A 13,350-nucleotide genomic window follows, 5' to 3' on the forward strand; every position below is an offset into this window, starting at 1 on the left:
AACGGGTGAATAATCAAGATTTCGTTTGGGTTTAGGGGAAAATTTCCATTAATTAACTTCCTAAACAAGCAAGCAATATAATTTGTTGAAATTGCAGACCCCCACATAAATAATTTCCAAATTTTTCTCACCCGCAAAAAATTAATCGGGTTGGTCCGTCAACATCGCTCTCTCCTTATTTAGGTCTCGCTCCATCAACGATTAAGTTGACCTACATAATTAAACGTCACTCATCAACTCCCATAATTAACTAATAATTTAATTAATTTAGAATATTAACATAGAAAATCTTTGCGTGCATTAAAACCAAAGCCTCCCTGTCCGAAATCACAAGAAGCCCATCTGGGCCCGCAGCTAATGGGCCGAGCTCTCTCTCTCTCTCTCTCTCTCTCTCTCCCCCCCCCCTTCCCTCTCCCACTCTCTCTCTGTCTGAAAGCGGACAAGGAAAATACTGAGAAAGAAGCTGAAAGGCAAAGCAAATCTAACAACTTTGAAAGTTCATTCGTAATTTCGAAGGAATCTCCGATTAAAATGAACAAATCACAGCTTAATTACGTCTTAATCATCGTCACCATCCCCAACCTCTCCCTCTCTCTCTTTCTCTCTCCTCTCTCTTTCTCTCTCTACAGAGAGCTCAACTAACGTCAAAGGAACTCAAGGGATATAGTGCTCCAGAGACCACACAACAAACAAGCCCACCTCTCCAATTCTTAGCTCGGCTTTCCCTCTCTACGATTTGAGAGAGACACAGAGAGAGAGTATGAAGCTCTCGGCTTTGCACCAGAGCTACCTCACCCGACGGAGCAACAGCTTCAGGGGATCGGCGCCGTTGGACTCCACATCAGACGGCAAGTCGCCGGCGACGGTGTTCTGGCTCGTACTCCATGGCCTCTGCTGCCTCATCAGCCTCGTTCTTGGCTTCCGCTTCTCTCGCCTCGTCTTCTTCTTCCTCTTCTCCACCTCCTCTTCGAATCTCTATCCGGCGCCGTTTCGGACAGTTGCTGATCTCACCGTCAGAAACCTAGAGCTCCCCGCGAACCCGATCGCGAATCTCGAGTTTAATCTCAACAGGAACTCCACCACCGCGAGCTCCAGCAGCCGGGTCGTGGTCGGGCGGCACGGAATCCGAATCCGGCCCTGGCCGCACCCGAACCCAACCGAGACCATGAAGGCGCACCGCATAATTGAGACGGTTCAGAGGGAGCAGAGGAGGCAGTTCGGAGTCACCAACCCCAAAACGGTCATCGCCGTCACGCCCACCTATGCTCGGACTTTCCAGGCGCTACATTTGACTGGCGTTATGCACTCGCTAATGCTGGTCCCGTACAACGTCGTCTGGATCGTCATTGAGGCCGGCGGGGTTACCAATGAGACGGCGTCAATCGTTTCCAAGTCCGGGCTCCGGATCATCCACGAGGGGTTTGATCAGCGGATGCCTAATACTTGGGATGGCCGCCACCTGCTGGAGGCTCGGATGCGGCTTCGTGCTTTGAGGTGAATTCTCAATTTTTACAGTTTTATTTTCGTTTATTACTTCTGTTAATGAGTTATTCTCCGAAAATTGCAGTTAAATATCATGAAAGAAGAAAAATTGAAGCTTAACCAAATGATTGTGGATATTATTATTGGACTGATAATCTGTAGTTATTATTATTCGTGAGAATTAAAGCAATTGAAGATATCTTTAGATTATGAAATGCAGGTTCCATTTAGTTTACGATTTTGACTTTGTGTGTGATGGAGCAGAATTGTGAGAGAGCAGAACCTGGACGGGATTGTTATGTTTGCAGACGATAGTAATATGCACAGTATGGAGCTTTTCGATGAGCTGCAGAATGTGAAATGGTTTGGTGCTGTTTCGGTGGGAATACTTGCTCATTCGGAGAATACAGATGAATCGTCAGAGTCCGCAGTTGAGAAAAATGAGGAAGGGGAGAACCAGTCAATGCCAATTCAAGGTCCTGCTTGTAACTCATCCAATAAGTTGATTGGTTGGCACACCTTTAACACCTTGCCGTATGTGGGAAAGAGGGCAAATTACATTGATGATCGAGCACCTGTACTGCCCAGGAAGCTGGAGTGGGCTGGGTTTGTGTTGAATTCAAGGTTGCTTTGGAGTGAAGCTGAAGATAAACCAGAGTGGGTTAATGATCTAGATAGTATTGGTGGGGCTGATGAGGAGATCGTGACCCCTCTATTCTTGTTGAAGGACCTGTCCATGGTTGAACCACTTGGAAATTGTGGGCGCCAAGTGTTGCTCTGGTGGCTCCGCGTTGAAGCTCGTTTCGATAGTAAATTTCCTCCCAGGTTAGTCCTTCATATTTTGTTCATTGTAATATCCATTTTTCCTATTGATTCAATACAGTTTGGTTGTTCATTTTGACCTGATGGTGATCCGCAAGCTAGGTATGGGGGTGCTTCCCTATTTTCTTTTTGTATCTTATGAACCCCAGTGGGTGATGTATGTTTGCATATGTTATCATGTACAATACTGGCAAACTACTTGATACTTATAGAATTTTTGTGTGAACATAGGTAGATATTTGCCAACCAATTTAGGAGATTTCTCGTGCCCAACACTCAATGTCCTTTGCCTAGATTTTGGGAACTTTTCCTTTACAGCGCATTCAGCATGATCTGTGTAGCATATCTCAGGATTATTGGTGCTATGGTGCTGTGGAGTCTCTATATCCCAATATCCTGACCCGTTTCCACCTAAAATGTCCACAAATGCTACAACTTTTCTTTGTCCAATGTATTAATGGTAGACTTTACCATTTAGCCCTTTTCCTACTACCTGCTTCCAAATACTGGCTAAGTGGCTATATGTGCTTGCAAATATGAAGGCCACTACATTTTAGGACTTGACTAAAAATAGCTCCCCGCCCCGCCCCCCACCCAAAAACTGCCCCACTCATCAGTTGTATTGTATCTAGAAATCAATTCAAGTATTAGCAACATGGGCGATATATCCCAACTGGTCCAGTCTATTACAACATTCAGATTCAAGGCACGTAGGCATAGCCTTTTTTGTTTAGTGTCTTATGTTGGTTGATATGAGAATTTAGAGCAGTATTTGATTAGCCTTCTGCATTGCATTCGGATGCAAGTTCTCATCTCACAATCTGAAAAGAGATGCTAGTATTGGACTTGAAGTGACCAAAGTTGAAATAAGTTGCTTACTTTTCAATAACCACATGATAGAATTTCTATCGACCAAAAAAAAAAAAAAAGTGGTCGAATTTCGTGGATTTGATTTATTGGTCCCTATTGAACACCTCTTTATGTAATCAACATATTTACCTACTTGATTCTCTTTCTCATTACTCCCCTTGATTCTCTTTCTCATTACTCCCCGTTCCAGCCTTTACCTATGCCAGAGAAAGTAGGACCATGTAGGCTCTAAATGTAAAATTGGCAATATCATTTGCGTTTTTTTTTTGGTAAAGAATGGACCTGGGACTTTATTTAATATCACTAGGTATAAACATGTCTTTTTGTCATAATATCACAACTACCCTTTAGCATATTTTATTCAGAGTCTAGTAAAAAATTTGCTACAGTTGAAGAAAAATTGCAAAATGATTTTGAAAATGTAAATTGTTTTGGAGAAAATATTTTCTAATTAATAAATTTTCTGGCATTTTGAACTGAAATGTGTGTAGATAATAAAAAGATATGATAATTATCATTTTATTCTTCTAGGTATTGCGATAATCTTATTATCAGTAAAAACTAGAAAAATATTTTGGCATTTGAAATGTTTATATGTCAGTAAGCGATTATTTTGTAGTAAGGCATTTTGGTAATACTTGAATTGATTTCTAGATACAATATGACTGGTGAGTAGGGGGGGAAGCTATTTTTAGTCAAGTCCTAAAGTGTAGCGGCCTTCACATGTACAAGCTATTTTTTTTCTGTTACTGTATGTAATTGCTCCCTCACATCCTAAAAGTTGAAAAATATCTTTTGATTGTTCGAGACATAAACTGGCCTTTGTGAAGTCGCATTCTATTTCATGTTATCATGATGTCTTCATAATTTATTGATGTTGCTTAGAGTATTGTTTCTAGTCACAAGTATATTAGTTCCATCTTTTCTTTTCTTAATAGAGCAGGTTTTTTAATTTCTAATTTCCCAGTTTATTGCATCGTTAAAAGTCTCCTCTGATTTTTTTTCTCCTTGGGCTAAAGGGTCTTCTAGGTTCACCCACAAGAAGTAATCCAAGTCACCAGTTACTTGTGTGCGAAGACTTGATTCCATTATATCCTCATGAGGGCAATTCTGATTGAAAACTTGACCTGCCTGTATGAACATATACAACCGCACCTAGTATTTTACTTTAGAGTTTTTTTTGCTCCCCTGGAACATTTCAACATTATTTATCCTTTGTGATCTGATAGTCAATAGTGAAATATTACCTCACAAGAAATGCGTAATATATTTGATCCATGAGGCGTCATATTGTTCTTCTTGTGTGAGACGTGAACCATCGGAGTTTAATGTATAGTTACATTTGGTTGTCCATATAGTCAGCCTTTTGTCATGCTAGCATGATTTCTCTGCTCTCAATTTGATCATTAGTTTGAATTTGTCTTGTACAGATGGACTATAGATCCTCCTTTGGAAATCACCGTACCATCGAAACGTACACCATGGCCTGATGCTCCTCCTGAACTCCCAGCTAATGGAAAAACAGAAACTGGAGTCGAAGAGCACACAGTGAAGCGTCCTATAAAAATTCGTGCACCCAGAACAAAGAGAAGTCCTCGGAACAAGAGAAAGCACGAGACAAAAACGATTGACATGCAGGCTTCTGCAAGGCATACGGAACAAAACTGAAACTTTTGCCATCGACGCTCAAAGCATATACTGCTGTTTGAATTTGAGACTTAGGTCTTCAGTGTGGAGAAAATTTGTGTGAAGATGCATCAGGAAAATTTAGTTGAAGAGGCCGAGAAGCGTATGCTGTCAGCGGGTACGTACAGTAAGGCACCTGTAATAGGGGGGAGGGGGGCTAGTTTATATGTGCATTCGAGTTTGATTCTTACATTAGTTTCACAAATTTTTTCCTTTTTTTTTTTTTGGGTGCTTAATTTTCTGGCCTCATGCAAAGGGTACGTCGTCGTGATCGACCGATGGAGTCTTGCTGCACCTGCTGCCTTGCAGGAAGTTGTATTTGATATGCTCCAAAATGTTATACATATTTTGCTAAATAGGAATTATAGAGTTTGTATTCAGTTGAATATCGTAGAAATGAAACGATTCCAAATGTATTAAAATTTCCCCATTCATTTCACAACAGTCCCTTTTTAATTCTAGTTGAAGCCTTACTTACTGAGCAATTGCACTAACTGGCCATCATAAATTTATGGAAAACAAAAAAAATAAAAAAAAGTGAGATTTCGGGTCGATGTAATTTGGAACCGAAGAAACGTCATTTGCAGGCCCCGTTAATCTGTGCATGCTCCTGTTTATTTATGGTTTTTGAATTGAATAAATCAAAGAAAAATTAAAAAAGACGAAGTAAGGATGTGGGGTCGGAGAAAATGTGCATGCAGAAATTTCAAATTTGAAGGAGCATCTTGGCTCCAGCAAGACAATCCTAAGATTCCAGAATAGATGAATGGCTCAAAGACAAGGCTAGCAAAAACTGTCTCGGGCCCATTTACTGGATAAAAAACTTTAGCTCTTAAAAGGAGAAGGTAGCTGGTGAGGGCAGTTCATGGAGAAATTTTTCAATGTATCAGAAATACGGTTTGGTATATTCAGTGTTATAATTTAAATAGTTAAAAAAAAAATTTTCAAACCACTTGTATCATGATATTTGATGTACTGCATCGTGTTCTCGACACACTGAAAAATCTCTTTAGCTGAGGAGACTTCCCCACAACTAAGGGGTGCCACGTTGCTCTTGGACCAACGATATCATTTTACAAATTTACATAAGAAATTTAAAATGGAAGCGTTTTCTATATGACCTTTTCACTTTAAGGACATTAATTTTTTTGATTTGCTCAATGAAAATTTAAAGATGGACGGTTTAGATTGCTGAAGTTCGATGTATATAATGAAGATCTTTTTACACCAAAAAATGAAGATCCCTCTAAATAAATGCTGTATATATACATATATGGAAGTCGAACACGTGTTCTTTCTTGTTTGATTAGATAGAATACAAGTCTACTTCACAATTTAACACTCCCCATCACGCCCCGTTTAGAGTATGGGTGAGTTAAATGTATGTAGGATTTGGTTTTGGAAGTTTATATGCTTCTTGTAGCTACCTAGGGTTTTCACAAACTCCATAACTTGCGATATGGGCCTAATATATGGCCTCTGCTACACATTTAAGGACTAGGGTGTGGGATGGAGCGGTGGAAGGAGAGTGAGGGACGGAGATTGGGTATGGGTGCCTGTGAGGTCTGAGTTCATCACACATCGATTGTTAGTTGGATATCGATTCGTATAATATAAGCGTGACCTAACATTCCAAGTGAAAGATAGTGTAAGTTGACCCATCGCCCATGCCATATCTCATTTTTATCAATAGATGGACGATATAGGGTGATGTTATCCGTACACTCATTCTTACTTTCTACACACACTTTAATTAATTTTTATTCGTTAATCTTTTTTAGCTCATTAAATTCAACGGTCGAAATTAAAAAAAGATATGTGGATAACACATCCCCGTGTGATATATTGGATAGATGGATGGATGGATGGATAAACAAAGCGTGTGACTTGTGGAAAAGCAAGCCCAATTCTTTTGCACATGCTTTGATCTTTATGTGATTGGGGAGGAACATACTATTATCTTCTTCTTCAACTTATCCGTGAAGGCAAATACTTTATTTATTTATTTTATTTATTCTGAAATGAGTGATTGAGTATGAAGAAGATTTTTCACAATTTGTAGGATTCAAAACTCTCAAATTAGCTATGTTTTCAATTTCCATATATTATTTTGTCTATATTCTATTATGCTCCACCATAATGACATGCACGAGATAATTGAAGAAACAACAAAATATTCAATTAATAAAGCTCTCATGATTGCAGCCGTCCAAATGCTAGGTCAACCTAAAAAAGTTCTCTGTTAAAAATTAAGTGATCAAAATCATTGAGTAATATATTGATTTTCATTTTGATTGAATTTTTATTATATAAAGTATGACAATAAAAATAAACAATTCTGATCATGAAACCACGTTGAACTAAAAATAGTTAGCATTTCTTTGGGCAATGAATCTAACTACATTTGCAGTCTCATGCGCCTCAAGTTGTTACTAAAAATAAATATAAAATAAAAAAGAAAGAAACTATAAAATGAAAACCATTTTATATAGATTCAATATTCAAATAGCAGATGTCATCGATGAGCACATTAATCTTTTTGTTTGGTTTTGTACCTTCATCTACCAAGCTAGTTCTTGCATATGCTTTGACTGTTAGATGGAAGAGAGGAGGGAGAAATTTTTTATTATGATTGGAACACGGATGGTACATCACATGTTTTTATATAAATGGTGAAAAATTGTAATTTATAATTTATTAACTTTTTAACATATATCTCATTATTTTATAGTAACATGTGATATATTATTTTGTGTTCTGATTACATTAAAAAATCTCTCGAGATAAGGATAGTGAACACTTTACCTCCAACTTAACCAGTAAACACAAGGAGAGAGAGAGAGAGAGAGAGAGAGAGAGCAGTTCCTTCAAGTTGGCAAGAGGGAGTGAGCAGTTCCTTCAAGTTGGCAAATTCCAAGTTCCAATCCCACAATTATTGGTTGCAGCTTGCGTGCTTCGTCTGTCGTCCATACTCCATACACAGTTGGAAAATATCTAGTGATTAATTAATTTACCCAACTCCCAGAAGGATACGATTTAGCCCTCCTTTCTGGACTCCTGCTCACCACCCACACCACATGGTATGTTTGAAGTATGAACACGTTTTAATCCCAACCCTTCATGATCCCCTTTTCCGGAAAGGGATCCTCCCTCTTCTTACTAATTCATCAAATCAGAGAATTCGTACTGTTAAAAATTGATTTAAAGGCTACAAATAAGAGCTCATTTTAAAAGTTATAATAACTTTAGCCGTTTGATCAAATTTCAACGGTATAAATTTCCTGATTTGGTAGATTAGGAGGAAGAGATTCGAAAATGATCCCCTTTTCCCATGAACTTGCCCTTAATTTATATTGATTTTTGGATTAATGACACAAAAGAGTTTTTTGTTGTCAATGGAAACATAAATTACTAGAGCTGTGTGAACAAAAAGAGGTTATTGATTGTGGATCTGAATGGCTTAGATCATCACCAAAAGAAATGTTAAATTATAATTAATGGTTGATATAGTAATTTGAAGTCTTATGTCAAATTTTGTACTTTTCTAACCGAATTGTCAAATTTTATTTTATTATTTAAATAGTTGTTATTCTTAAATAAATATTGAAACAAAATTTTATTGTCTAAAATGTTAGTGGAATAAGGAACCCATCGCTAAAATGAATTAAAAATAAATTTGACATTAATGTTAAATTTGACTCCAAATCACAAAGTTTTCAAATCCATACAGCAAATAACATTTTGGTTGGAGAGTCTTTTGATGTCAAATATGTATAGTGGCATTCCATTTAGGATTTTGACATCTCATTTGAAGATGCTCTTACTAGGTTAATATTTGTAAAAATGTTCCAAATAACTTGTATTTAGTATTTTGTTGCTAAAATTTATATGATTGACTATATATCGTTATGTGTTATTGAGTATTTGATTTTATATTAAGAGTTGAAACTAAGTTACTAGCCACTTGCAAAAACAACATAGTTACAACACCAAAAGCCTGGCATCGAACCTTAGTAGTCCCAAACAACGAAGTAAAGATGAAAATAACAGTTCTAGGTTATAGCTTTCAAATACACATACACTGATTCTATACTCTTAATGTCAAATTTAACTCTTAATATCAAATTCAACAAAAAATGATCATGTATTTATTGATCGTCTTATAACTAATCTACCTGCTATAATATAAATGGTTTAAATTATAATTTCATAAGTAGGTGAAATTAGACTTTAAGGCCTAATATTATTAACGTGTTTCACGTTAAAATACTTATAATCTAGATTCAAAGTCTAACATAGTAAATATTGGATTTGGATCCTCTACTGAGCCCAAAGAGATGATCCTTCTGATCAGGAGTGTGGGCCGTTGGATGAAAATCCAACGGCTACAAACAAGAGGTATCTTTAAAATTATAATAATTATAGCCGCTGGATTTTCATCTAATGGCATACGCTCTATGGGCTCAGGAGATAATCCAAATCCGTAAATATCTGTATATACAAATACAAAACGGACAAGAAACTTATGGGACACCAATATTCTTGAATATTAAACTCCCTTGTTTTTCCTTTATAAACCCAAACTCTCCACCCTTTTTGCACACCTCTCTCCTTGGAGAAACCACAAACCCCACCCTTTCTCCCAAAATCCATGGCATCAACCATGTCTCTCGCCATGTTCACCATCCTCTTCCTCTCCTTCACCCTCTCACAGGCCTCCCCGATTGTCGGCTCTCGGAGCGAGGCCGACGTCAGAGCCATCTACCAAGAGTGGCTCGTGAAGCACCAGAAAACATACAACGGCATCGGGGAGGAGGAGAGGAGGTTCGAGATCTTCAAGGACAACTTGAAGTTCATCGACGAGCATAACGCACTGGACCGTCCGTACAAGGTCGGTCTGAATGCTTTCGCTGACCTGACCAACCAGGAGTACCGTGCCAAGTTTTTGGGCACCAGGAGTGACCCTAAGCGCAGGGTCATGAAGGCCAAGAAGCCGAGCCTGAGGTACGCTTTTCGCGCCGGCGAGACGTTGCCGGAATCTGTGGATTGGAGAGTCAAGGGTGCCGTCAATCCCATCAAAAATCAAGGAAGTTGCGGTGAGTAATTATTTTTTTCTTGTACTGCGACTTTTTGTCAAGTTTCTTTATGTTGGTACCTAACATATTGATTGATTAATCGTGTCACGTTCAAATTGATTCTGAATTAACCACGTCATGTTCAAATTGATTCTCGGCGTGACACAAATTAAACACGTAACTAAAGTCAGATTCTTTGTAATTAGAACTAACCTCACTAGCATGATTAACTATTTGATTAATTTGATTAATCGTATCACGTTTACAACGATGAGTCTAACTAATTATTCCGGTGTCATGTTCTGATTGATTCTTAACGTGACTCAATAAGCAAATCCATAACCAAAATCTCTACTAGTTTTAATTTTTTTTTTTTTTTTTTCAATAATTCGAGTAGCCTTTATCGTCTCAGAAGAGACCAGGCACATCTCCTGATCTCCATGGGCAGGAGAAAAGGCCTCGTGATATTTATTTATTTTTTTTCAAAAAGAAAAAGAAAAAGAAAAAAAAAAGGTGTTTTGGTCGGTGGGAAAAGGTGAAGTCTTTGAATGGTGGGATGCCCTACTATGCGCTCCATTACTGTTGAATTTTAGTCATACACGAAAGCGACAAAAGTGTTGTTAGTGGAATGTTAGATAAGGTGGCAGAGGCTTGCTGGTGGTTTGGACTTTCAGTTGGAAGTTGGGATTCCTTACCCCTCACGTCAATATAAAATTGGAATATCACTTTTCTTTGTGGAAAAAAAAATTGAAAATGTTTTCTTAAAGTCTTTTATAATATTTTATGATTATTTATTTTTTTTCAAATAATAAATTTTATTAAATTAGATGTTAGACTAATCATGGATGATTACTTCTTAAAAGTATATTTATTTCGACCTTCCCAAGCAAGTTATATTATTGGAAAACGGCTCTTATGGTGGTAATATCGTGACAATTTGTACTACTATATAATATCATGTACAACGACTTTATATATAATATTATATAATTGAAATTGGATATAATGGTGTTAGTGTGTTTGTGTCATGAAATCCTTCTCGTAAAATTGATTTGGGTGACATTATCCTTCAAAAACTTGCTTTTTAATAACGTAACATATGTTCTAATAAATTCAAATAGTAATGTTTATTAAGTACTAAAATGTTTCTCCAAGCTCACCCAAACCCGAACATGGCTACAAAAGGTCGGGTTAGGCCCACTGGATCTAATTCGTGCTCACAAAAACCTTTATATTTCTTGGTTGCAGGGAGTTGCTGGGCTTTTTCAACAGTGGCAGCAGTGGAGGGCATAAACCAAATAGTGACCGGAGAATTGGTGTCTCTCTCGGAGCAAGAGCTCGTCGACTGTGACAGGACTTACAACGCCGGATGCGATGGTGGTCTCATGGACTACGCCTTCGAGTTCATTATCCTAAACGGCGGCATTGACACTGAATCCGACTACCCTTACAAAGCATATGACCAAAAATGCAACGTTGCTCTGGTCAGTCCAAAGTTTTCAATGCCAATCCCCTATTTATACTCTTGTAGGGTAATATTTCATTTTTTTCTAACGTCTTGCTTTGTTGCGCTACAATTTTGCAGGAGAAAAATACGGTTGTTAGCATCGACGGGTACGAAGATGTTCCGTCCTACGACGAGAACGCTTTGAAGAAAGCCGTTGCACACCAACCCGTTAGCGTGGCCATTGAAGCCGGCGGCATGGCCTTACAACTCTACCAGTCGGGTGTATTCACTGGTGAGTGCGGATCAGCATTGGACCACGGTGTCGTTGCTGTCGGGTATGGCACTGAAAATGGCACAGACTATTGGTTGGTGAGGAACTCATGGGGAACCAACTGGGGAGAGAGTGGATATTTTAAGATAGAGAGAAATGTTGCAAGCACGTACACAGGCAAGTGTGGCATTGCAATAGAGTCTTCTTACCCAACAAAGAAGGAACAAAAATACCCATCAAGCTCCTTCTCTGCTGAGCAAGACATCAAGATGGTCACAAGTGCTTGAAGTTGAAATGATGGGGGCCTTTTCGTCAATTGCGGTACAAAATGCCCAATGTGTTCCCTTTTGTTGTCTAAGTTTACGAAAATGGATGTGGGCTCTTATTGGTATTATAGATTTGGGATGAAATCATTGTTTGTAAATAGATTTAAATTATGTTTAAATTGCACCTAGCAAAACTGATAATTTGTGCAATCACATTCCAAGTTTCAATCAAAAGTTACTTTTATTTGCACATTACTTGATTTACTGTTGTTTGCCTACTTTTTATTTTGTTGGGTATTCGTAAATCAATGGTATCCATCATGAAATTTTTTTTCGACCGTGAATCAAAACACACACGTAATATGATTGCAAAAACAATTGTTCTAAAATTCAAAACTAAAAGCGAATAAAAATGGCACGATCAACTTAAAAAATCGATCACCAGAATTTAGGAACCTGTATTATTTACAAGAGTAACTTCAGAGAATCAATTGATTAATCAAAATGTGACATATGATTAACGAGAAAATTGTGTTATTAGGTCAATTTGGAGGTTCCTTAATTACTTCACCTTCATATTAAGGTCTATGACTTTTTGGTCCTTGTTAGACGGAATAATAGAATATTGAATCAAATATTTAGTTTAGAAATTAAGGCCTACAATTATATTCCTACATTTATATTGGTTAATTAAAAATAAAACAAAATTTTCAAAAATATTTATAAAAACAGAAATAAATTGCTTGCTGCATAAATATTTATAAAAACAGTTTGCCAACAACGTGGAAATTGAGGCCACGATGAATTGATGATGATTGAACAGAGAAGGTAGGTATGGTTTCGTTTAAGTGTTGGCTCTTCCCACCTTGCTACCACGTGCAATAAAAGGTCGTAGGACCTTGTTTGCTTCAATTAAAATTCCTATGTGTATATGAAATACTTTGACAAAATTGTAAGTGAATCTTCACTTACACTTATAATTTGGAAATTTAGTGGTACTTCTCAAAAAGATATTACGAGTTATTTTGGCATTTCATTTTGTATTCAAGTATTGTGTTATGCCTAAAACAAATTTTTCCATATCAATCTTCACTTTTTTGAAGTTTTAACATTAAAAATGTTAAAATATTATTATGTTCACCCGTCTGTTTTATTTTAATTTATCATATATATTTTAGTTATAACATGAATGAGAAAACGTGACAAGTAAGTTGGCATAGTTATAATGCTTACAATTGATAGATGATCATAATGCTAAAGTGATTTTCGAATACAATTTTTCTTCCCAGCACAATTTTTTAACTTTTAATTCAAGTGGGTTGGATTTTGTGAGATGTTCCAACCACTGCTGAATGTGATTCCAAGAGCCGAACAACCCATAAAAGAGAATGTTTAACTGATCCATTCCGGATCGATTGAATTGGTACGGAA

At 37.4% G+C, this 13,350-nt stretch overlaps 2 protein-coding genes across 2 annotated transcripts; both read left to right on the forward strand.

Annotated features, from left to right (window-relative positions):
* The first annotated feature begins 373 nt into the window (after positions 1–373).
* On the forward strand, positions 374–5,308 carry LOC137746817 (beta-1,4-xylosyltransferase IRX14-like). The gene is made up of 3 exons (XM_068486829.1): positions 374–1,494; positions 1,747–2,307; positions 4,605–5,308. The coding sequence occupies exons 1-3, from the start codon at positions 761–763 to the stop codon at positions 4,840–4,842; spliced, it is 1,533 nt and encodes a 510-aa protein (XP_068342930.1). The 5' UTR covers positions 374–760; the 3' UTR covers positions 4,843–5,308.
* A 4,142-nt stretch (positions 5,309–9,450) lies between these two features.
* On the forward strand, positions 9,451–12,169 carry LOC137748297 (cysteine proteinase mucunain-like). The gene is made up of 3 exons (XM_068488429.1): positions 9,451–9,956; positions 11,184–11,419; positions 11,521–12,169. Exons 1-3 carry the CDS (start codon positions 9,512–9,514, stop codon positions 11,938–11,940), a joined length of 1,101 nt encoding a protein of 366 aa, XP_068344530.1. The 5' UTR covers positions 9,451–9,511; the 3' UTR covers positions 11,941–12,169.
* The last annotated feature ends 1,181 nt before the right edge of the window (positions 12,170–13,350 follow it).

Source organism: Pyrus communis, chromosome 10 (genome assembly GCF_963583255.1).
Source record: "Pyrus communis chromosome 10, drPyrComm1.1, whole genome shotgun sequence".
Classification (NCBI taxonomy): domain Eukaryota; kingdom Viridiplantae; phylum Streptophyta; class Magnoliopsida; order Rosales; family Rosaceae; genus Pyrus; species Pyrus communis.